At 42.6% G+C, this 26,622-nt stretch overlaps 1 protein-coding gene across 4 annotated transcripts in view; it reads right to left on the reverse strand.

Annotated features, from left to right (window-relative positions):
- LYRM4 (LYR motif containing 4) overlaps positions 1-26,622 on the reverse strand; it is a 154,169-nt gene that overhangs the window by 55,884 nt on the left and 71,663 nt on the right. Inside the window, exon 2 of one of the 4 annotated variants that reach the window (XM_065584905.1) lies at positions 1-26,622. This exon is cut by the window's right edge and continues 1,621 nt beyond it. The exons of the other annotated variants lie outside the window; for them this stretch is intronic. Within the exon in view, the coding sequence (XP_065440977.1) occupies positions 159-2,663 (2,505 nt within the window). The 5' untranslated portion in view covers positions 2,664-26,622 and the 3' untranslated portion in view covers positions 1-158. 4 annotated transcript variants of the gene reach the window in all.

The raw sequence follows: 26,622 nt of genomic DNA on the forward strand, positions 1-26,622 counted from the left end.
ATGAAGAAAACTGGATAGCGTATCCTCTCTCCACCGTGCGAAGGACCCAACGGTCCGAGGTTATAAGGGACCAAGCACGGTGGAAATGGGAAAGGCGATCCCGAAAGGAGGGGGCTGGATCCTGGGGGATGACTGGGGCGCCGTCCTCGACCGCACCTTCAAAAGTTCTGCCTGGGGCCTGAAGGTGGCCTTGGTGGCCCCTGGTTCTGACCGGGTTGAGGGCCAGTCCACCTTCTCCTACCACCTCGCCCCCGCATTCTGGCAGAGTCCTGTCTCTGACGAGGCGGGTAGAAACGTTGAGGCTGGGGCCTAAATGGTCTGCGCTGGGGACCCGCAACATGCATCCCCAGGGAGCGCATGATTGTTCTCGAGTCCTTGAGGCTCTGCAGACGAGAGTCCGTCTTGTCTGAGAACAATCCATGTCCTTCAAAGGGCAGATCCTGTAGGGTTTGCTGCAGCTCCGGAGGCAAACCCGAAACCTGAAGCCAGGAGATCCTCCGCATAGCGATACCTGAAGCCAGGGTTCTCGCAGCCGAGTCCGCTATGTCCAAGGAGGCCTGCAAGGAGGTCCGAGCCACCTTCTTACCCTCCTCTACCAAGGCCCCAAACTCCTCCCTGGAGTCTTGGGGAACCAATTCCTTGAACTTCCCCATGGAGTTCCAGGAATTAAAGTTATAGCGGCTCAGGAGCGCCTGCTGGTTCGCCGCTCTAAGTTGCAGCCCTCCGGCTGAATAAACTTTACGGCCAAACAAATCGAGGCGCTTAGCCTCCTTCGATTTGGGCGCTGAGGCCTGTTGACCGTGGCGCTCCCTTGCATTCACTGATGACACCACCAGTGAACACGGCTGGGGATGGGTATACAAGTACTCATAGTCCTTTGAGGGGACAAAGTACTTTCTTTCCACCCCTCTCGCTGTGGGTGGGATAGAGGCAGGAGTTTGCCAAATCGTAGTGGCGTTAGCCTGGATCGTGCGGATCAGAGGCAACGCCACTCTGGATGGGGCATCCGCAGAGAGGATGTTCACAATGGGGTCTTGCACCTCCACTATCTCCTCCGCCTGAAGGTCCATATTACGTGCCACCCTACGTAATAGGTCCTGGTGTGCCCGGAGATCAATCGGGGGTGGACCCGAGCTCGTTGTGCCCGCCACTGCCTCATCTGGGGAAGATGAGGAAGATGCCTCAGGTGGCAAGGGATCCAAGGGCGGGGCCTGGTCCAATGAGCCTTGGAGCGGAGCATCACCTGCCCCTGGGTCCAGGACGTCAGGTGGTGTGGGCACAGAAGCCTCCATGTCCCCTGGAGGAGGGCGAGAGATGGTGGACTCTGGGGCCCTTCGCTCAGAGTGCACCGAGCGAGAGGCTGATGGTGGTGGGGCCCCTTGCGCTTGGTGGTACTCCCACGGGGTCCAAAATGACCAGTGCGAAGGTCCCTGAGCGGGATCCTCCGCTACCTCCTGCCAGTGGCCCATGTCCGGATCATCGGCCTGTCCCTGAGGGGGGTATGCCGATCTCGATGCCCCATCGGAGGAGCGGGACACTGATCGAGATGGCCATGGCGGTGCCGACCGCGCCGAGACGAGCTCCGGACGGTACGGTGCCGTACGGTGCCGGTCCAGAGATGAACGGTCCCTGTGCGGTGCCGGCGAACGGTGCCGAGATCGGGATCGGTGCCGATGACCGCGTCGGTGCCGGGAGTCCGACCTGGACCTGGAATTGGATCTTGAATAGGCCCGGTGCCGGGAGCGGCCTCTCGACGTCGAGCGTCGATCGTATCGGTGCCGAGAACTACGTCTCGATGTCGATCGGTGCCGACGATCATAGCGGTGCCGAGACGTAGAGCGGTGCCGCGACGATGATCTTGGCCGCGAGTACGACCGGTGCCGAGGTGATATCCGGCGCCGGGACTGCGAGCGGCGTGGGGACCTGCTTCGGGACCTGGACCGGTGCCGTGGTTCCAGCCCCTGCGATGGAGGGCGCATCAAGGCAGGTTTCCCCCTGGATTGGACCGGACGAGTCAACGGTGCCGACGGTGCCGGTGGTTGGGGCGGTGCCGGCTCCGTGAGATCGATCAAGTCTCTCGCCGTCGCGAAGGTCTCTGGGGTCGACGGGAGGCACTGTATCACCGCCGGTCGCGGTGGTGACCCTGTCTGCACCGGACTCAACGGCCTCGGAGCCGGAGTCGACGGTGCTGGAGGCACCTGTTTTCGGTGCTCCACAGGCGGACGTGGCTCTACCCCCGGCACCGGGGGAGCCGGCGTCTTTGGCACGGCAGTCCCCGTCTTATGGGATTTTTTATGTCCCGGGGATGATGAGCGGCGCCGAGGCACTTGTTGTGAGTGCGGTGCCGACGAGGTCCGGTGCCGTGGAGGCTTGTCCGACGTGGTCGGAATGGTCGGTGCCGCCGGGGCACTGCGCACCAAGGTGCTAGGTGCCGGGGCCTGACGCGCCGATGGAGCGTCCGGGCTAAGTGCCACCTCCATAAGGAGTTGCCGGAGCCGAAAGTCCCGCTCCTTCTTGGTCCTCGGTCTGAAGGCCTTACAGATCTTGCACTTATCTGTCTGATGGGACTCTCCCAGGCACTTCAGACACGAGTCGTGCGGGTCACTCGTTGGCATAGGCTTAGCGCAGGAGGCGCACTGTTTGAAGCTGGGAGCCTTGGGCATGGGCCCGGCTACGCGCAGGGGGAAAAAAGGGGGAGACAACCCCCTTAATCCCCTTTAACTATATAACAACTATTAACAAAGTGAATAAACAACTATCTAACTATATACAACTAGAACTATAACTATAACTGTGAATAACGGATAAGCTAGGGAGAGTGGAGAACAGCTACGCCGCGCTCCACAGTTCCAACGACCGTCAGGGGCGGTAAGAAGGAACTGAGGGGGCGCCGGGTCGGCTGGGGTATATATTCAGCGCCATGAAGGCGCCACTCTAGGGGGCTCCACAGCCGACCCGCCAGTGTTGCTAGGGTAGAAAATTCTCCGACGATCGTGCACGCGGCGCGCGCACACCTAATGGAATGGATATGAGCAAGCACTCGAAGAAGAACCATGATTTTAGCTGGTAAAAACCACCTCTGGTAAATACTGAGCCATCTCTGCTTGAAACTGAATGTATCTTTCAGTTTCATAGAGCAAAAAAAAAAGCATGAGTTGGATTTAAATAAGTCCTATGTAAAGAACTTAAAGTAACTACCAAAATCCTGGCTAATATTTGACAAGATACTGCATGGAACCACCTCACTGCTGTTCAATGATAACGGCAAAATATAACATTTGAAAACTGTAAGCCTCATGATTATTAAACTATCAGACAGCATGTCAACTGTTAGGGATTAAAAATCAGCAGCCAACATAATTAAAACACACCAATAGACCTACAACCACAGTGTTAAATTAAAAAATGAATGCCACAATTGTCAACAGTGGATGCTTAAAAACAGGATTCAAGTCCTTATTTTGGCACCTAAACAAACAGCCTGATTTTCAAATGTATTGAGCCACTGAACTTAATGGGAGCTACTGGGTGTTCAGTTCAGTACACGGTGTTTATTTGGGATCCAATTTTTAAAGCACACACGTTTGAAAATCTTAGCATTAATAGTTGATTAGGGACACAAGCCTGCATTCCTTGTGCATCTGAAACTCCTACCGAAGCCAATTAGAAGTTGGGTGTACAAGGAATGCTGATTGGGTACTAGAACAATATTTCAGGCAAGAATCAGTAAGTGCATTACACCAAAATACTTCCTTCCTCTACTGGAATGCATGACATTCTTTTCTGATCTCTTAATTTTTTGATAAAGCACTGAACAAAATAAATTATGAGCCAGAATGAAAACAGTTCACTGAAATGTTAAAGAACAATTTTAGAATATACAACAGTATGTGCAACAGGTAGTAGTCATTACAATGAATCTAAAAACCAGCACAGCTATGTCCAAGTTGATAAGAGGGCATAACATTTTTATCTGAATACTGCTCCTGAAAGAGGCTTTCATTCTTAGATTATTCTTCAATGCCCCCGAGGGAACACAATGGGATCACTGATTCTTAGCCTCCTCTGTATACAGTAACTCGGGTAATTGTACAAAAAAATAAATGGCAGTATCACTTGTAGAGTCTAGTTGTTGGCTTTTGAGTTGAGGGGGAATTTCATCAAGTAACATCCATTTTAAAACATGATGGCTTGCATTAAGTGAAGCATATAGTAAGCGCCTCATTTGCTGAATTGCCAGACTACAGCCCTTCGTACACTTTGGGTTGCCAACTTTCTACTCGTACAAAACCAAACACCCTTGCCCCGCCCCTTCTCTGAGGCCCTGCTGGGATCGAGGGGTTTGGAGGGCAGGAGGGGAATCAGGGCTGGGGCAGGGGGTCGGGGTGTGGGAGGGGGTCATGGTGCAGGCTCCAGGTGGTGCTTACCTCAAGCAGCTCCCGGAAGTAGCAGCATGTCCCCTCTCCAGCTCCTATGCGCAGGTACGGCCAGGCAGCTCTGCGTGCTGCCCCATCCATGGGCTCCGCCCCCACAGCTCCCATTGGCCACAGTTCCCAGCCAATGGGAGCTGTGGAGCTGGCGCTTGGGGTGGGGGCAGCATGCAGAGCCCCATGGTTTCCCCTACCAGTAGGAACCGTAGTGGGGACATGCCACTGCTTCCGGGAGCTGCATGGAGCCAGGGAGCCTGCCTTAATTAGCCCTGCTGAGCTGCTGAACAGACTTTTAACAGCCCGGTCAGCAGTGCTGACCGGAGCCGCCAGGGTCCCTTTTTGACCGGGCATTCCAGTTGAAAACTGGACACCTGGCAACCCTATCTAAACTAAGGGCATTTTCTAAAAACATCCCACTACTGCCAACGCTGATTCAATTTCACTCGTGTTAGCAACACTGCTGGGCACCTGAATGGGCCACTGGCGGTGCTGCTGTTGCTATTATAAACACCATCTTGACTGGACCTCCCCTAAGCAGGGCTATGTGACAAGTGGTAGTCAGTGTCTCACACACACCAGGGATCCCAGTATTGCTAACAATTGTGAACCTGAGCAAGTGTTAGCAAAAGTGGGAGATTTATTTTTTTTAAAAAAAGGCCCTAGCACAGACATGGCCATTTGACACGTTTCTTAGAAGCAGTGTTTGAAGTCACAGTGCAAGATAGCAATGTGATACCATCAAACACTTCTGTCAGGTTGTTTCAGTATTTAATTTTATTTCATTTCTTCTAAGTATATTTTTCCCCTCTTTTTTTATTCACTGCATTGTGAAAGTTAATTCTGAATGCTGGACCTATAAGAACTTGCTCCTTTATGTGATTTATACCTTTAGGGTTCATTTTAGGCCTGGCAATGGAGTCATTAAGGCTGCTAATTGTCTCTTTAGCTCCTAATAGCTGTATTTGAATGGATGTAACATGCTGCTTGTACTGAATCTTACAGCCATTTACCAGTGAAACTCTAACGTATGCATCTCAATTAGTAGAATATACCATGAAATTAATATGTAGGACATGTATCTTCATGGACCTAATTAACAAGCCAGCAAATAATGCAAACACAGATCATACATTACTTCGTTATAAAAATAAACAAAAGCACCTACTAAACAAACAGCCTTTAGCTTGGCATTGACATGTAAATATTTCTTAATCTTCTACACTTGCCATTTAACAAGCATTACCAGTTTCAGCAGCAGCCAACACAGAAAATTCAAAAATTCATAATTTGGAAAAATAATAATACCTCTCAGCTTTACAATATTATCTTTCATCAGAAGATTTTAATGTACTTTACAACATTAAGAAGGCCCTACGTTTTCAGTTTTTCTTGTGTTTAAAGTTTCCTGGGAATTTATCAACGTTTAATACAAAAATTAAAAAAACAGTATAAATTTAATGCAAAAATCAACTCCAGAGTTTTCTGGGTAAATATCAGAGTTAATATGGGGGGACCGGCAGACAGGGAGAAAAAAACACCAATAGAGAAAAGTAAGTGCACTTCTGACCCAGCTCCTGGCTCTGGAAGAAGAGATGATGGCTCAGTAAACTGGGCAGCCCAGGTTATTGAACCACCTTCTCTTCTCCCAGTTTGGGCCTGGAAGAGGCGGAGGAGGTGAGGTGCTATCTCCTCATGCTGTCTCCTCCACGTCTTCTGCTTACAGCCTGCTCCAGAAGAAGAGATGGCAGCTTGGTTACTCTGGCCACCCAGGTTACAAAGCTGCCATCTATCCTCCTGGAGAGGGGAGCCGAGTCTGGGGAGTTCACTGATGTGCACATATGCATGTGCGTGTGTGAAAGTGTAGACTAATTTATTATTAACATAAACAGCGAACTAATGTAATGTATTGGATTTTCTAACATATAATGAGTATTTTCACGTACTTGAGTGGTCCAAAACTGGGATGACAACTTGTAAAAACCAAACCACAGTTTTTGTAAAACCCAGACATTTTTCGGTAAAAATCAGTAAAGAACAAAAATGTGCGAAGGGCCTTGAACATTAATTAGCCTTGCCTCACAATAATGCTGTGAGGTTGGGGAGTACATAAGAACACTTTAACTGCTCCTCAATAAACTTTCTTGTAGAAAACCTGAATACCTGCACGTAAACAAAAAGTAACTTTTATAGGCAGGTCTGCTTGACATTGATAAGAATGTTGTCAGCATCATGAGCTACTTTTAGTTCCTGCTGATCAAATCCTTATTCCAGTCGCAGAGTCAGGAAACACAGGGCGGACAGATACAGTTTGAGAACTGCAGCAGAGGACCACAAGGAACACACAAATGAAGGTAAAATGTTATTAATTTTCCTAAAACAATAATTACTGATTGAGGATTTTGTCCTTGCAACTCCATCTGTAGACTTAGTCCATTATCAATAGTACAGAAAAAGAACAGCACAAGAGACAGACTAAAAATTTCTAACTTATATACTGTTACACTTTCTCCTGACATGCAAATAACTTGCATATTAATAACAATTAAACATGCAAAAGGAAAATAAACCCATCAAAACGCTGGCCAAATTTTACAAACTTGAACCTAAAGTTAGGCACCTAAATCCATATTCGGCACCTACACAAGGAGCCTGATTTCAAAGGTATTGAATACTCATAGCTCTTACTGTGGTCAAAGGGAGTTATGGATTCACATCACCTGTGAAAATCAAGCAGTTTTATTTAGATTTCCCAACTGTAGGCATCCAAATGTAAAAATTGTGTTCAACAGGAACTGAGGGAACATATCTCCTCAGAGGAGCTGTTCTGCCTCACAAAATGTACTTTTCCAGGCAGCATTTACACAAGCAAAGTGAGCAGCTGGATATCTAACTATCAGATTTCCATCTTCAAATCCAAGTTCTTGGGTGTGAAAATGTGCATGTTTGAAGCTAGTGCACATAACCAGATAGGCAACTTTGGATATTTGGTCATTAAATAACCTGTCTTGGTTGGAATTTATTGATATAAGCTTTTATTAGTCTCTCAAATAGGTAACTGCTGGCTGTATAAAGGGGTACCACTGCATGGCTCTGTTGTTTTGTCAAGGCATCTTATTGCTGGAAGTTTTTTTGCATTTTAGTAAAATATGTTACAAAAATTCTAGCACTTCAAAATTAACATGTTTTCTAAGTCAAAATCTTAATTAAGCAAAAGGAAATCCAATGTAAAATTATGATTATGCATTTTATTCTAAATTAAAATAAATAGTACTTTTCAGCTATACATTATCTTCCATGCAATCACACAGCCATTTACAAATTTTAATAAATGATTCCTCATGATCACCCTGTTTTACAGATGGGGAAACTGAGTCTCAGAGAGGTCAAGTGGCTTGCCCAAGGTGACACAGGAAGACTCTTGGAGAGCTGGGAGCAAAATCCAAATTTCCTCACTCTGAGTTCTGTGTCACCATAACCACTTTCTACCTAGCCTTCCTCTCAACATGCAAAATGTATGAACCAAACATAGAACTGGAGGGGAGAATACTTTATGGAGACAGAAGGAGAAGTATTAAACATGATCCACAATATTTAATTTTCTCACATTGGGCCAAATCTAGCATATGTTAAAACCAGTGCTTAATTTGTAATGAAAGAGGTGCCGGGGCTCAGCCCAGGCACAAATTAAGCACTGATGCACCCTTATCCCACAACCAATACACCCAACCCTGCTTATCCCTCATCCCGCACGCACTCCCAACCCTGCCTATCCCCCATGTACCCCACAACCCATACGCCATCACAAACCCCCGTGTTCGGGGGGTGGGAGCTGGTGCTTTGGTTTCCAAATTGGGCAGGGGACGCGGGAGAGCAGTGCTGCCCTCCTCAACCTCAGCCATTCCCATTGCTCTTTCAATGCGTGTGTGTGTGTGAATTTTCTGCCCCACCCGATCCATTATTCCTGTACAAAGAGGCTGTGGGCCCCGCCACCTGAACCTGGATTGCTCGGCTCTCAGCCTGGATCGGGGCACCTGCCCAGCTGAAATCCTCTGAGCACCCCACCCCCACGCAAGGGGGTCCAGGATCGGGCCCAGCTCCCACCTCCTCCTGGTGAGGGTCCCCTGAGGGGGATGGGCCAGGCAGCGCCCGTCCCGCCAAGCACAGCTGCTGCTGGGGGCTGTGGTAGCCAGGATTGTGGGCACGATGGGGGGACAGTGACCCCTGGCTGGAGTGCAGTGCTGCCTTCCTGCTGGGTGCATCTTGTGCACCCCACTCTAGCTGCTCTGCCTCCCCCGGCGGGGCCCTGCCAGCCTCCTAAAACTACTGCCCTCCTGCTTTGGTGCCCAGCTCCCCTGTCCTGCTCTGTGCCCTGGCTGCATGGTCATTACCCCAATGCCTAATGCCTCACCTCTCTCCTCACTGCCAGCACTGGGGAGTTGCTGCCTCTCCTGGGCCTTCCAGAGGGCAGCAGCCTGCTCGTGGGAGCTCCCCACAAAGTGAAGGAGGCGCTGGTGCTGGCGGAAGCACTGCTGGGGGGTGGCATCCCTGGACCTGAAGGACTCTGCTGTCCATGATGTGGGAGCTCAGTTTGTGCCAATTTAGCTGCAGCTGCACTTGCTGGGTGTCAGGCAGGCTCAGTGAGCTGCTGGCCTTGCACAGGGTATGTGGGCGAGGCGGTGGCACTGGAGCCTGAGGGAGAAGCGACTGCAGCCCCCGGGCAGAAAGTGCGCTCTGTGGCCAGCATGAGCCTCTTGCTGCCTGTGCCAGGACCGGTAACTGACCTGGCAAGCCCAGAGATGCCAGGGCTCAGATCTGGCACAAATTAAGCACCGGTTAAGGCGAATAAGGCTTCTCCTTTGAACCTACACTAGCAAAACCTGGACTCCACTAGTGGTAGGAACAGTGGAAGTGCTTGTGTACATTAGATTCACGCATTTTAAGAAAGTGTTGTCCAAGAGATATGGATTCAATAAGACCGTTAACTTGATAGACCAGATGTTATTTTGTAATGGTTATTCAATGTAGAAAATTCCTGTTCTCATGTAATAGTGACAGCTCTCTGAGATCCATCAAGAGCATGTCCTGTTATTATTTTGTAACCCTCCTGATTTACACTGACTTGCGGAGCTGAAGTAAACAGCAAATTGAATTTTGTATGGTTAATATAGGCTAGTTATCACTACACAGGTTCTGAATGCATTGCATCAGTGTTCAACATTATTATTTTTTAAAAGAATATTCTCTACCATGTAATTAAATATTTATAGGTTCAATTTTAGAGTCCATACCAAAGGTTACACCACTGTAATTACATCATCATGAATTCAAGTGCTTCAGAATGTACAGAAATGTTTAATAATTTTACAAAGTAATATTATTAGATCTGCCATGCCAGCCACAACAAATATAAAACATTTTTCTTTTATTGATTTTTTGGTTCAAGTTCTTACAGACCTTGCTTCCTTCATTCTAATGTGACCATTAAGGCCCTTAATTTGCACAAGACTTTTTGAAAGGAACAAGGAGGAATTCTGCCACCTCAAACACAGCTGATATGGTGCTTTTGGTAACAATTAGGGCTTTCCTGCTGCTTCTAAGCACACCTATTTGAAATGAGCTCAAGCAATAATGGAGGCAGCAAATGTTTGTAGCTGCTCTAGTTTTCTTAAAATGAAATTAATAGATTCTTAAAAGAATGGGTTAATCTAATCCCAAATGGAAAGGAAGTATCTTGTACTATACACTAAACAAAGAGCAAAATTTACTAGAATCATCCGAAGAAGTCCACGAAAGCTTATGCTCTAATAAATTTGTTAGTCTCTAAGGTGCCACAAGTACTCCTGTTCTTCTTTTTAATAAATGATAAGTAAAATGTACCTTCTCTTTTCAGGATGGGTTCTAAGATTTCTGGTCCTAAGCCTTCATACCACACACTTGTCATAACTTGACAAAAAATGTTCTTTATTGTCTTCATTCTTAAAGACTGCCTCTTATAAAGAAAGAACACTTGTTTATGTGGATTGTTATTTGCTGGCTCTGTTCCACATTCTCTGTGGAAATCCATCTCTGTAGAAGTGCTGTGCATTTCATTCCTGTCCTTGAAAGGAGTATGTAGGAAATGTACATAGACAGAGATTTGTTTTTAAACACTTGTCATTTATGACCAAGAATTATAGTAACTGAGAAAGAAAGAAAGAAAGAAAGAAAGAAAGAAAGAAAGAAAGAAAGAAAGAAAGAAAGAAAGAAAGAAAGAAAGAAAGATCAGAGTTACTGTCTTCTTAATACTTCAGAAAAAAAATGTCAAAGCCAGAAAGATCAAGAGCCTTGCTATTTGAAATTTTTTAAATGATTTACTGGAGTCATGGTTTGACAAGCATTTTAAAAAATCTATGCCCTGCTTTGTATTAATAATACTTTTTTTTTGGTGCTGGCTATAAAAATGGCAGTATGCATCCTGCTATAAGACAGTAAATCCTGTATAATCAAAAATAACTTTCCTCTATTGGTCTGCGCTGTTGGTGTTGTGACAAAAAATATCACAGTATTCTGTTACCCCCATACTGGACAAAGTTTTTCACTTCTGCAAAAAGCACAGAAACAGCTTGTACATTTTTGGATTGCATAGTAGAAGGAAGTTGAGCAACAGCTAGGAGTCTACCAGAGTACTGCAGAAAAAGGAGTGAGAGGCTGAGGAGATTGAGTGAAGAGAAGAATATTCATTATAAATATCTTCACATCCATCAGAGGATGGAAGATTATGTAGGAAATCAAAGCTGAAATAGAGGGACCATAAAATAGTATGGAGGCAAAATGCATGCTATTTAAGACTGGTGGAAGAATGATCATGAAACACGAAGGCTAGGAGAGAGGTGGAATTGTCTGATAGGAATATTATAGTGTCTATAGGCAATCTGGTTTTAATAACTCTCTCACCTATCAAAGGCAAACTTGTGAAAAATCTGTTTTTATCAATAATTTCTAGGCTACTCTGAATTATTTACATGAATGTAACATCTATTTGATATTCTTTTTAAAAATACTATAAACTAACAAATTATAGTATGTGAACTTTCATTAAAAAAGTTAAAAGGGAACTGATGAGAAAATCACAGTTCTTGTTATGACTATTAGGTAACAATGAGAAAATTATTATCCCAAACTTGAGAAGAAATTGATCATAACCTCAGCTTCAATGCTGCACATAATGAGCAATTTCAGGAAATCATGAAGCATTTCACACTAGATATTCTGCTTCAGAGAGATTTAATCTCACAGGTCCACAACTAGGCCTTGACTTCACTAGGGAAAAAGTTTTTCTTTTTAAACATGTGGTAGCTAATGTGGTAATTCACATGTGGTAACATCCTAGTGGACAGCTATAGTCTTCACATGTTAGTAGGGTGAGGAAAACCGTCAAAAAGTTACAAGCAATCTGCTAATGACTATAAGCATCTATATGAAAAATGATCTGTTAATGACAACAAAAACCCTTACAGGGAAAACTGCCATTGCCAATTAGTGCTATTGACTTTGTCTGAAAACTACTAAGTATTATGTCCAAGTTACCGCAGATGACTTCCCAAAAAAATGAAGAAAAAAGTATGACAAGGAGGCCATTGCCATTTGCTCAGACAATCAACAGGAAGTGAAAAAAAGTGAGAGAACTGCTCAAGTGCACTTACCTTGAAATTCTGATGTCTGGCTGTTCAGCACACACTATTTAAATTTTGTTGAGAAAGAATTAACACTTAACTATCCTCAAGCACATTGTGAAAGTTCAAAAATTCTTTCTCAGACATAATCAGGTTTGTGGTTGCTGATTTAAAAAGGAAGATTGTTACCACAAGCTTCCCACTGGTAGAATACTCAGGAAGACTGATTATATTTGCATCTATCTATTATAAGTATGTTGAAATTTGCCCTTAGCAGGAAGAAGTCTTTGGCTGAAATATAACAAACAGCTTACACAAGGCACTCTGTAGAGCTACTAACACATGACTCCATTTGTGGGCTTTTTCACTTTTCTTTTCCAAGTGACTTTTTTCAGAAAACATACAGTTTTTCCAACTGACCGAAAATCAGAATAGCCCTGCCCTAAGGTGCACAAATAGGAGATTTCACTCAGTTTATTAGTTACCAAGGTCTTCTTCCATAGCTACTGGTCCTGAAATCTGTCAGATGCATTATTTTAATGACGCTTTCATCAGTATTACCAAAATTCCATTGCGTTGAGCATGGACAAAGGAAGCAACAATAGTTTGCTAATGCAACATGTGAGGAAATGAGAGTATACTGGACAAAAGCTCACAAATATCAGTTGCGTTTTAACTCTACTGTACCCCTAATTTACAACTTTGGCTGCATCTTGACAGTGAAAATGATGTGTGTGTTTTGTTTGTTTAAAGGGTACATCTTCACTATCCGCTGTATCAGCGGGTAGCAATCGATTTATTCGGGATCGATATATCACGTCTTGTTAAGACGTGATATATTGATCCCCGAACGTGCTCACCGTTGACTCCGGAACTCCACCAGAGTGAGCGGCGATAGCGCAGTCGATGGGGAAGCCGTGGCTGTCGATCCTGCGCCATGTGGACTCCAGATAATTTGATCCAAGATACTTCGACTTCAGCTACGCTATTCGCGTAGCTGAAGTTGCGTATCTTGGATCGACTCACCCTCCCCCCCCAGTGTAGACCAGGCCAAAGAAATAGCTAACATAAGATCTCTATCTTGTAAAATCCTAGCAAGAAAAGGCAAGTGGTAGTTTTATCTCAATATAGCTGGTCGAGGAAAACCCAAATGTAAAACTACCACTTGTCCTTTTACTAGTGAAGACTCAGCTACAGGCCAAATCTTGTCCCCTTAAAGTCAGCTACAAAACCACCACTGACTTCAGAATGAGCGAGCTTTGCTTATGGATTTTTTTTAATTTAATTTTTAATTTGGGTTATGGATTTTTTTTTAAATTTCTTACATCATTTTTGGTTAAGATTTATAGGTGCAAAACCACAAAGCAAAATGCGATCACTCAACTTATCTTGTTTGGCTCATATTTACTAGAAGCACACATCCACCTCAGTTGAGTCAAACTGTGTACTTCAAAAAATATACAGGTGCCTAGAAAATAAATGTAATCCAAGGGAGAATTCATATGGAAGTTTCTGATTTAGGAACTTGCCTATTTGCGGCAGTTTATAGTTCTATTTTTGAAGAGCCAAAAAAAGCAACTACAAAATAAACAAACCCCGCCACAATCATACTAATAAAAAGAGTTCTTAAGCGTGAAAAGGGAGGGATTTCAATCAGTAAGACTGCATTTCCACCTTTTCATGCTCTCTGTATGTGTATATATATCTCCTCAACATATGTTCTATTCTATGCATCCGAAGAAGTGGGCTGTAGCCCACGAAAGCTTATGCTCAAATAAATGTGTTAGTTTCTAAGGTGCCACAAGTACTCCTGTTCTTTCTTCACTTAGCTTAACAATCTATGTATTATTCTGATGGCTGATCATTGCTACATAGCTCTGCCACGTAGTGCAATATAGTCAGCCTTTTAATCCTGCAGACAAAAAATGTAGGGAGTTTTCGCTTCTTTGTTATAAAGGTAGCTTTAAGAAACGTTCAGAAATACATCCAAAATTAATCAATAACTAGTAATATAATGGATTGTAAATCATGAATGCTTGAATTAAGCTCAAGGTTGAAAGTAATACACAACACACACATACCACAGGATGAAAAGAGGTTCAAATATTATTCACTAACTATAAAAGGCTGTATTTAACCAGTTGCTTCTTATAAGTTATTTTTGCATCACAGAAATAGGTCAAATTCTGATACTTTGGTCTTCTAGCTAAAAATTCTCTTCTCATCTGGGTTTACTGTATGCTTCAAATCAATACATTGGGTTTGTGATATAACTTTATAAGATTGCATTTTGGCAGTGGTGGCCAAAGACAACAGTAGTGTTGCTAGTTGCTTACTGTGGGTGGCTGGCAAAAGACAAAGCCATTGAGAATAAATGTGTAAACTTGGATTGCATCTTCTTTATTGCTGATAACCTCATTTCATAACTGCAGAAATACATGTTGGTATTCGGCAACAGTTCCATTTAAAAACAAAAGTATCATTGTTGTAATGCATATTACAGAAACGTGACTCCCCAGGTGAATCTGATGCATTAATAACAACTATAGAGGCTGTCTAATGATTTTTGCAGACATGTAATGCTATTTTCAGCCATCTGTGCTACTCTTTCTTTCAGTACAGGTTTGCCAAAGCTGTAACAACATTTTCTGTGCTTTATGCCATTACACGTTTGTTAATACCAACACACCAATGAAGCATAACAGTGGTGTCACAAATACTGACTGCTGAACTATCATATTGGAAGGCACACAACTGTCTTTTATATAGCTGTAGAAAGCTGGAGTCTTCTGGCAGTGAGATACTCTTAGGCTATTCTCCTTCTCAATCTCATGGTTTTCTCTTTAGTAATAAAGATGATTCAGGAGGAAGCATGTCTAAGTGATTAGGAGCTGGGGTGCAATTCCCTTCCATGCTCTGGCCCATACTCCCTTTAGGACCTTCAGCAAGTCATTTTCTCTTTATGTACCTCACTTCCCCTTCTGATCTTCCCTTCTGCACTGGGGTGTTGTGAGGACAAATAGATTAAGATAGCAAATGCTGAGATAGTAGGGCCTCGTAAGTATATAAGATAAATAGATTTACAATATGCTGATTATCGGGTCCCGGATCTGATTCAGAAAAGAGCAGGAAAAAATGGGCATAATATACACTGAAAATGTGAGAACAAAGGTCAACATTTTAACCATAAGACTGCCAGGAATAATTCATAGAGGAAAAATGTAGAGATTTCCCCATAGGAACAGATCATGATTGATTGACAGGTTGCGTGTGAACTGAAGTTGACACACCAGTCCTCCTGATTTTTTTTCCTCAATTGATGAACAAAATGAACAGCAGTTAAAGCAAGAGAGAGAGAGAATACAGAGCATGGTTTAAATATGTTTATCCAGATCAACAATGTTCATATGAAATAATGCATCCAATTTTAGTTGCCTATCTAAAAATAAGACAGCTGAGAATTACAAGGTCCAAAGAAGGATAACACAGATGGCCAGAGGTGTATTGGGATTTACATATGAAGAATTCTGCATTGCAGAAGGATAGGATTAGTTAGCCTGGGAAGGAGAAGTGTTAAAGGGCAAGAGATTGAGGCATTTATGGAGGATACAGTTAAAAATGATCAGTTCTTCCTTTCTGCACTGTCCCATAATAAGATAACTCAATAGCTTGAATGGCAGGTGAATTTAAAATTAATAAATAGAGTTCACTTCTTCAAAAAGAGAGCTTTGTAATTCACAGTAGCAAGTGCTCAGATCTAATGCTGTAGGGGTCATGAAAGAACACCACTGCCATTATGTCTCTAATCAATTATACAATGTACATAACTGTATATTATGTACGAGTATTTTGGGGTGGGGGAAGAGTAAAGGGGGGATAAAGCACCAGGCAAGATACTGGACTTGATGGACCACTGGTCTTCTAGGGAAAATCCCATGTTTGTATTACATACGGTACTGGAAAATTTTGTTAATTGAATAATGCCTATGTTGAGTGCTTTTTTAAAAAGTTGTACAGCAGGATTTTTAGTAATATAACAGTATACATGTCAGAAAGGGTAAATCTTCTTGAAAATGATTACCTGCATGAGCTCTCACCATATGTGATAGAGGGGGCATGAGCTTGAAACTTTCTGGATGGTGCTGCGATTGTAAACTACTTATGTCCTGGTACCCCAGCCAAGAACATATGTGCAGTGCAGCCTGAAATGCAACTGTGTCTGTGGTCCAGAAGATGTGACCTCAACGTGTCAGAGATAGAGACAAGTTTCCATGATGTCAGCTGCATCCTAGCAACTTTCTCCATAGATTCTCCACCGACTATTTGGAAGATGAAGATGCTGACAGTTTGGAAGATGCCATTCTAAAAGGGCCACCACAATCATTCTCTCCTTTGGATGACTCAGTTACCAAGTCTGTGGTGATTTAAAGAATGATGAGGATTTTCTGGGTAGACTTACCAAAGCTCTGGACCTGGAATTGTCAGAGGTGTCACAGCCGCATATCTACTAGGTCCCCCACACAAGGGGTCCAAGTACTTTCATACTCCCCTGTCACAGTTTTCTTAATGCCTTGGCAGCCCATGACACAAGATGGTTCCCCTTGCTCATTGGCAAAGTAAGTGGCCCTCCTGAATGTAAAATAATTCCTGTCTGGTTACCCTTCAAAAGTGTAAAGCTAGTTACCAAGCTGTGCTTGCCAAGTACACCTTCCTTTCTTGAGACATACAGCTCCTTTGCATGATCAGCCATTACATGAACTTCTTGGCTGAGAGCTTCTAGCTTACCAGTTTAGGCACAGAAGTTAGTTGAAGATTTATCATTTGAGAGTCAAGACCTGTTTAGTGGGAAAGCAGGCGTCTCCACAAAAGCTGAAAGACTCAAATGCCATTTTAAAATTCCCAGATCCATATACTACTTTAGCCACAAAATCCTTAAAGCATCTTCTGGCCCCAGAGGTCAGAATGCCTTCCCAGCCAGAAGCACACATACCAGTAAACTGAACTCCTTGAACCCAAAAGGGCAGGATCTTTCACCAGAGATGAGCATCTATATTTGGTGCTTCAGACTCTGCCACATTGGGTACAAGCACTACCTTTCAAAGACTCTCAAATCAACCTATTTCAGAACACATTTCAAGCCATCAAGCTGCTCTTTTTACATATAAAAGTTTGTGATTCTCCTTGTGTTACTGGAAAACTAAAAAGCCTCTCCTTATGTTGATGGTCACCAATGATTTCTGCTACCAGTAACAATGTTTGTTTGTTTGTTGGTTTTTTTTTGGTCCTATGCTCATCAGGTTGCAAAGTCCCCTTTCTCTATCATCACTTATATTTGAGCCCTTCTAGTTTATTTGGTAGGTCTAAACAATCTAATAAGTGAGTAATCTGTTACACCAATGCTCCAAAACTAGCCTTCTTCCTCCTTGGGCAGACTGAGCACCTGTCCTGAACTGTTGAGTTGTCTTGAAGACCTGCACAACAACGGTGCATTTCCTTGGTCAATTAATTGATCCCTATGTAGCGATCAAATTTCTTTTTATGCCTACAAAGTGCTTTGGGATCCCTTGAGAGGAAAGGCGCTATCAGGTAGTATTATTATTAACTTCAACTCCATTCAAATCATGAGAGGAAAAATCATTTTACCAAAAATTGTTAGTCTTCTAAAAAGCAATCAGAAACAATAGACAGTAACATAGAAAAATAAGAGTTACTGAACAGGTTCCTTCTAATGTGATGAGGTTTTTTCTTTCAGAAATGTGGTTCCAAATTGTAATGGTTCCATACAGCTCCTGTCCCATATGTTCTGCAAATACTGATAAGTAATGTACAATACTTGTCTCCAGGTGAATGTTTTTCTTTTTAGTCAGTAGCAGGTGCTTCTCTGCATTTTCTGCTATTCCAGATCCCAATTAGTGGAACAGACATTAATTAAAAGCAGAAACCACATTCTATGGCCTTCTAACATGTGGGGAGATCTGTGTGGAAAGGACTATTGTATAATGCCATTAGAGCTTCCTGTGCATTTTTGTAGGGTTTCTTCAGATCACCACAGGCCATTAACATTTCACTTCAGGTGAGTAATGAACAATGACTTCTCCAACCAAGAAGTACAAATGTGTTACTAATGGCAACCTCACCTTTAAATACAAGCACCAATCTCCTGAGCACCCCCCCTTATTTTTTTTAAATCAATTATCAAGATTTGTAATAAGAAAGGTTCTCTCTGGCATCACCTTGAGCTGTTAATGAATTAAGCCAAAGTGAAGTGCTACTCAGTGAAGTTTTCATGAGGAGCTCTGCTTAAAAATAAAAATGAAATCTTTACTCAGGAAGCAAGATATATTGCTTCGTGCTTTTCTTTACCAGAACATTTCTCATAATTGGAATAGTGCTAATTGGATATACATTTTGGATTCCAATTTTCTTTAGTTTCCCACAGAGGCCGTACCATTACATATGTATTTTGTCACTATAATTGATCAACACTACAATGCTGACCTGTAAAGTCAACATAGGAACCTTAGTTACACTAATGGAAATAGCATGAAAAACCATGAAAAAGTGCACCTCTTTCAAATCAGCAAACTAAGCAGCAGAAGCTAATGTATCTCCTTCAAGCAGAAATGCATCTCTATGGCCCATGCTTAAAAACACCACTCTCATTTATTAGCTTCTAAACCATTCCAGGATGGGCGAAATTGATGCAGCTCTGACCATCCACCTTTACCTCCAGTATAGTATTTATATAGCACCAGAATGATCTAATATCTATACTGAACCCTGAACTATAATATATCCATAATTTATGCCCGGCTTCTAAAGGAACAGGGCATGTTATTTCACAAAGGAGAAAGTAATAAAAGCTTAAATAGTTTTGTATAGCAGGCTACTCGAAACAAACTCAATTTATATTGATGTACAGCAATGACTAAAAGGCAAAGGCTAAAGGGAAAAGAGCCCTATTCATGGGAAATGTCTTATAGCATGCGGTGATAATAAAAAATACAAAAGATCTTTAGGCCCCAAGATCAATTTATTTTTAAAGCGGTTATGGGATTACTAAAGAAAAAGTCAAACTACAGTGGAATGTTTCATTTCCATCCCTGCCCTCCTCTCTGCTCTCATTTCTCACCACTGCCTACTTCATTCTACCAATTAATCCAACCTCATCCCTACTCCCTTTTAATTTCTTATCCTCTGTCTTCCATTCTTCCTCCCACTATATCCCCCATCTCCAGAGCTTCGTCCTCACTGCAATCATCAGGTACCCACCAGTATTCCCTCTAAGCCTGCATGTCTGCACAAGAGGCCATCAAGGGCTGATTAGTGCAGATGCGCACACAGAGGCGTAGCCACAGGGGGTGGGGGAAGTGGGGTAAGGTGGGGGGACAGTGATGGGGAAGCTTGGGGGTGCAGGGCTACGGTGGGGAATGACGCCTCTCTCCCCCAGCCCCGGGGTTGCGGCAGGGGAGTCCTCTCTCCCCGCTGCAGCCCCGGGGCTGGAGGAGTCCTTGGGAGTCAAGAGACTTTGGCTCTGCCATTGAGTTTGTGTGTGGCCTTGGGAAGTCACCTCACCCACACTGTGCCTCAGTTTCCCTATTTTCCAAATGGGAATAAAGATACTGACATTCCTCTATAAAACACTGAGATTTATAAATGAAAAGCACTAAATATTGTTGGCTTTTAGATTTGTGTTTTAAAAGGAAATTACCAAAACTAGGACTAATGGAAATATTTTTGTGACTGTTTTTGTCTGATTTCCAATTACAATTCCCTGTTATGGATTTAAACCTCCCCTAGCAGTGTTTGAAAAGCTTTTTGTGGGCAGGAAGACACGTGGTTTATCTAGGGGCTTGACCCTGAAAAGTATTATTCATATAGCTGTTATTTATGTGAGCGGCCTCATGAAATGAAGTGAGAGAACTTCATGTCAAGTTAAAGTTTGTCTGAGCCCACGTTTGTAAAGTGCTGTGTAAATTTACAGGGCTATGTGTGTTTCACTGTAATAACCAAGACATTGGAACACTGTATGTGTGCCTGAAAATCTGAAGGTGAACTTGACTGTGCTACTTTAATTGTCCAAGTAAAAATATAAACAACATGAAGGTTGAATAGTCTATAAACCTTTTAAAATGCTTTGCACTGTTAATACAAGATGATGGTAGTAAGGGGAATTTGAGTGTTTTTAAAAATGATTTTGAGCCTTAAGGTCCTGATTTAAAAAGAAACATTTATTTTGATTTCAAATATTGCAGTATTATATTTTACATTCAGATGAGACCTTTACAGATGAAGCCCTGTCTGAACATTAAATATCTCAAGCATTTTGCGTAAGAGGAAAAGATTCTTCCTATCCAAAATTCCCCTTCTTTTTCCAAACTACTGCACAATGCTCTCGGCCTAGCTGGCTGCTGACTTTTCTCCTCAGATATGGCTGCATCTCGGTGATGCATTTATATGTATAGTTTACGAAGCATGTACTGATCCTTGTGGAAGGAGGCTGTAGGAATGAACAGATAGGTACTGCAGACGTCACCTGAAGACAGACCTTCCTTAAGACCCAGCTAGGTACTAGCAGTAGGACATTGTGACATCTTGGTGGGATAAGGGCTGCTGTGAAAGCACAGAGGTGATGGCGCACATCACCTCGATATCGGTGCTGCACATAACAAAATTCATTCCACACATGGATGGAAAAAATTAGAGGGAACATTGGTACCCATTGCCTCTTTTTCAGGCTCTCCCCAAATCTGACTTCTTCCATGAAGCCAACAAACACTAACTCACCATAATGCTGTAACTATCCTATGAGAGGCAGGGGAGAAGAAGGGAGATCTATCTAGGTAAGAATCATCTCCACCTGTCTCCTAGTGTGTTTACTGCTGTTCATCTATTTATATTTTAAACTCTCAGTGGCAAGAACACATTTTTCCCTGGGTTTTATGCACCCTAATACTTTCCACCAATTCCATGCATTGCTATTTACCACTACTTTTTGCTTATGGGTTTTAAAGGAATTTTTAGATAGGACAGTGTTCCGATCTACGCCAACATGAATTATTTTTTCAAGTCAAAATTTGAGACACAGTATTATAAGATGGCATAAAGTATGAATGTATTACATCTATACATTTGCTTCAATCATTAATATTGTAAGAAATTCTGTGCTCAGAAGAGAATCTGGCAAGAAGTTTGTTACCCAAATTGTTGATGGATGGAATTGTTTAGCTGCGTACTGCCTCAAAGAAGGTTTAGAAATTCATAATAAAAGGGCTCAGGAGGTCAGAAAGACTGTTGTTCCCATTTGACATGGAAAGACAGAATCAGCAGACTTCTGATTCTAGCAGAGTAAGATGCATTAGTTGAGAAAGCTCTCTTACCTATTTATTAAATGGAAGAACAACTGTAAATGCAATCTTAACATTGCATTGTTAAAATCACAATAAGTCAGGAAATGCAAGTGTCAAAGTTTTAATAGCAATGTAAATCAAGCACCTTAAACATTTTGCATGTTTTTAGTTTTTCAGTGCAGTTGCAACTAATTTTGTTTAAATTAATCTCTTACTCTAAAAAATATATGGTTTATTTCCAGTACATGCAGCAGGAATTAAATGTTTACCAAGCACTATTCTGCATTTTCCTCCACTACTTTTAAGATCATATTTTACCCTTGATCTTTGGGCTGGTCTACACTGGAGGGGGAGGGGGGGAAGGGGGTCGATGTAAGATACGCAACTTCAGCTACGAGAATAGCGTAGCTAAAGTCGACATATCTTATTTCGACTTACTTCGGGTCCTCACGGCAGGGGATCGACAGCCGCGGCTCCCCTGTTAACTCCGCTACAGCCACTCGCCCTGGTGGAGTTCTGGAGTCGATGGGAGCGCATTCGAGGATCGATATATCGCGTCTAGACAAGACGCAATATATCGATCCCCGATAGATCGATTACTACTCACCGATTCGGCGGGTAGTCTGGACGTACCCTTAGTGTGAGACCCCCACTGGCATCAAAGGAAGTTCTGCATGCACAAAAAGAACTGAAAATGGACTTTACAGTGCAATATAAACAGACTTCGTGGTGTACACGGAAAACATATTGTCCAACAGATAGATAACCTACATATTCACATTAAATACCTGTTTAAATACTGAGAAATATATATTTTATTATTTAATTAAAAAAAAAAAACAGACCGGGTCTATACAAATGTAAAAATTAATCAGTGGACAAATGTGGATCTGGGGTTTAGTATGGTTATTTTGTGGCCGTAGTGATCCATTTCCCACAATAAACAGACTTCAGCACCAAATGCATTAAACATTATTTCCAGTTACAATCTCACATTTTTGCCAAGCTTCATGACAAAACATCAACTGACAACATATAATCCTCTCTCCCCACCACTATGCAACAAGGGATTGATCACTTACAAAGAATAAGTTCTTTGCACTAATTTTGACAATAAATTTTCAGTTACTTAGTGATCTTAAAATGTAAAAAAATTCCTCTCTATACAACTTTAGATAATTGCTATGTCTGGAACAGGAAGGGTAAATATGCAGGTTAGGAAAACACCAACACTGTCTTAACTGAAGGGAGTAAACCTGAAAGAATATGATCCTGCAATGTGTGCCTTTATTGATATAATAGGTGCTCATTTTAAGTGTTAGTCACTGCTAAAATAATTATTTGTAGTGCTGAAGGTTAGACTCACTGAGAAACTCAATCAGTAAAATCTTACATTACATTTGTCTTCCGGTAACTAGTCCATTGCATCTTCCTCTAGAATTACACCTCTGATCTATTTTCTGGGACCTCAGCAGGGTGTTTTCATACTCAGGCTATGAAAGTGCTTATACAGCAATGATTGATGCCCTTATAGAGAGCTCTTACAGAAGCACTTTGATTTGTTTAGGATTTTTTGGTTTGGTCATTCAGCTCTAATGATCCTCTTGAAGTAACTTGATGATGCTTTATAACCACAATTCACTGACACACAAGTACTTTTATGCCAACATGATGACCATTAGTGTGAAGAACGCTTGTTTAATTTACATCCAGAAACAATCACAGGTTTTACTGCAGGAATCTTAACATGCCATTCCAGCCCCCTGAACCCTCGCCCACTCAGTTTAAAGCATATTTTATTTAAGTCTGGAGAAACTTTTTAGAGCTGGTTGCCAACTGCCATATTAGAACTCACCATGTTACTTCATCCATTAACTAAAAAATTACCCAGATATCATTAGGTGTTAATGTAGCACTGGTATAGAAATTGGCTTTCAAAGTCAACACTGTATGGATTCACTGGGTCCTGATGCATTCAGATTTAGCCTGTTCAGCATTATAATGGGAAGACTGGGCCAGGTAGGATAATGTTGTTGGAAACTTATTGTTCATTGTCAGTTACACACTTGAGCCACAGGAGAAGCCTTGAGTTGTTATGCATGGAGAAAGCAGGGAATCATCTCAGCAGAATAGTCTAAAAGCAAGGGGCAGGGACCCAAATGTTTGTAAAAGGCCACATATCTGTACTGCTGTGGAGACAACAAAATCAGAAATAACTAAATACAATGGTGTATATTTTTGTCTCTAGGCACAGAACATTGTTCTATTAGAATTAATGAGAATGTGATACGTATGTTGTAAAGGAGAATCTGTTTTGCGGTTTAAGAACTACAGATGACACATATAACTGAGTGTACGGCTGATTAATATCTCAAAGCTGCCAGTCATCCTTATCCACCCTACCACATTGGCAATGGAGAATGGCATGGTGGAGGAGCACATGGTACGTAGTCTTGCTCAAAGCACATCTAATCTAAAACAGTGCTGTGAATGCCTGTGCACCATTAGGAAAATCTGTGTGTATGGGTATGAGATGTGTTACAGGTGTGCCAAGGGAAATCAAATGGTAGTAAACACAGCAAGTTTCTTTGGAGTAAAAATTGCCACAGCATCTTCATAAATATTTGCAGGGAGTTATTGAATGGACTATTGACTACACTATTTTTTCTCCCCTTCTGTATCCCATACCAAACATCTTTGCATCTTACCTAACTCTCTTTGGATGCAGAAGTTAGAATTTTCTCACACTAAATACTAGGGAGGGCCCCAGCATCAGGGTACAAAAGCTGCACTTCACACTTACTCTCTTTGAAGAGGCTTTCCTTACTTCTGCTTATGTTCGAAGAGTTTGGTCCACAATCTGACACATGCTTTGAGATTCTTTATGTGAAAGACACTCTAAAAATCTAAAGTTATAACATTTTTAGGATACTAAATCTATTCCAAGACCGACTTTTTTGTATTCACTGTATACTTTTTCGAAGAACATTCTGGGCGGATAAGAGAATTAATCCATTAATGTATTAAACAGAACTGGTGTAATCAATAGTCGTACACTCACTGAATATTAGAAAAGTAAAGATTATTCACCTTATGCAGTAAGTGGAGTTCTTCAAGATGTGTCTCCTTGTGGAGGCTCCATTTCAGGTGCATCCCTTGGGCGTCTAATCATAGATTTTCGGTAGCAGTGCCTGTTTGGCCATGCATACACCCTACACATCCTCGTCCCATGCACCAAGGTTATTTAGAGCTATGTGGGTGAACTGCCCTCAGTTCCTTAGCCACCGCAAAGTCCCTCAGAGGAAACTCCTAAGCAGAGGGGAAGGAAAGCAGGTAGAGGAACACCCCTCTCTAAGAACTCCAGTTACTGTACAAAGTGAGTAACCTCTCCTTCTTCGAGTAGTGTCCTGATGGGTGCTCCACTTCAGGTGATTACTGAATAGTACCCTCAGTTGTAGTGGGGGGAGCTTCAGAGCAGAGTCAAAAACTGAAGACAAGAGTGCATTCCCAAAGGCAGCCTCTGAGCTAGAAAAATGGACCATGATATAATGTTCGCTAAAGCTATGTACTGAAGTTCAAGGTGCAGCCTTGCAAATCTCCACAATGGGAACATGCTTAAGCAATGCCACAGAAGTAGAAAAAGACCCTGTGAAATCAGCTGACACCCAAGGAGGAGGCTGTATATCAGCAGATTCAAAGCAAGAAATAGTACATCCAGAAAGCCGTCAGGTGAGTCTCTGGATAGAGACTGCAGACCCTTTGAACCAGTCAGCAACTGAAATAAACAGTCTGGGAGACTTTTTAAATGACTTGGTTCTGTCCAAATATAAAGGTAATGTCCAAGGTGTGTAAGGCAGCACCTCACAGGTTTGATGTGATTTCAGAAAAAAAATCTGGAAGTTGGATGATTTGGCAGATGTGAAATTCTGATGACACTTAGGGAGAAATTTAGATTGTGGACGTAAAGCAAACTTGTCCTTGAAAAACTCTGTAAAGGGTGGGTCTCCCATTAAAGCCCCCCTTTCCTTAACTCTTTGGGCAAAAGTAATGGCCCCCAAAAGGCTGTTTTAATGAATAGGTTAAGAAGAGAATACGTAGCCATCAGTTCAAAGGGAGATCTTATTGGATCCCATGCAGGGATGAGTTCTCTAATCTGAGGAAAACAGTTTCCCAACTCCTTTGGTAAATATTACTGTAATGGGATGAGCAAATACTGAGAATTTCTTCTCCGAGAAATGGAGGGCCGTAACATCCAATAAGTGAACTCTGATAGAACTCATAGATAATCCTACTTTTTTAAAAAATTCCAGGATATAGTGCAGGACAGAAGAGAGAGAGAGAGAGAGGAAAGAGCAGATGAAAGATGCTACTGGTCACACCAATGGTGGAATCTCCTCCATTTTTGAATTCCTTGTAGAATTTTTCCTACTGTTGTACAGCAGCTGCTGTACCTCTGCAGAACAGGAAGTCTCTATTCCTGTGAACCATTAAGGAACCAAGCCTGGAGGCAGAGAATTCCCAGATTGGGATGGAGAGTCTGACCAGCATCTTGTGAGAGGGAATGAGGAATGGACAGAAGACTGATCACTGGACAAAGGTCAAGGTGAATTAGGTAAGGGTACCAGGCCTGTCTGGGCCACATTAGGACTATTAGTATGACTGTGGCCAAACTCCACTCTTGAGCAAAACTGTCTGCACTTCCTGTTGGTGGCAAAAAAGTCCACCTCTGGAAACCCCCGGGTCAGAAAAAGATGATTGAGAGTCCAGAAGTATAAGCCCCACATGTATCTTGGGAGAAGTGCCTGCTGAAAGCCTCAGCTGTGGTGCATTGTATGCCGGGAAGGTAAACTGTTGAAATGAGGACATGATTGTCCAGACAGCAGTTCCATAGCTTTATTGCTTTGGCACAAAGAGAAGAGGATCTCACCACCTGCCCTCCCCCTTGTTGATGCTCCCACACTATGGGGCTGACCTAACAGATTCTAGTTTTAGGAAGCAATTGTGTACATTCTGCAGGCAGGCTCGGGAATATGATTGGCACTGGCTGTAGAGGAAGTTATACTGTCATTTCTCTCCTCCGATCAAAAGCAGCAAATGTTTGCTTTTCTACAGCTATTGAGACACAGAGGAGACTCAGGAGATTAAGTATAACTGGTGAAAAGCAGCAACAACCAGTGTTCTCGTTGAGTT

This window comes from Chrysemys picta, chromosome 2 (genome assembly GCF_011386835.1).
Source record: "Chrysemys picta bellii isolate R12L10 chromosome 2, ASM1138683v2, whole genome shotgun sequence".
Classification (NCBI taxonomy): domain Eukaryota; kingdom Metazoa; phylum Chordata; order Testudines; family Emydidae; genus Chrysemys; species Chrysemys picta.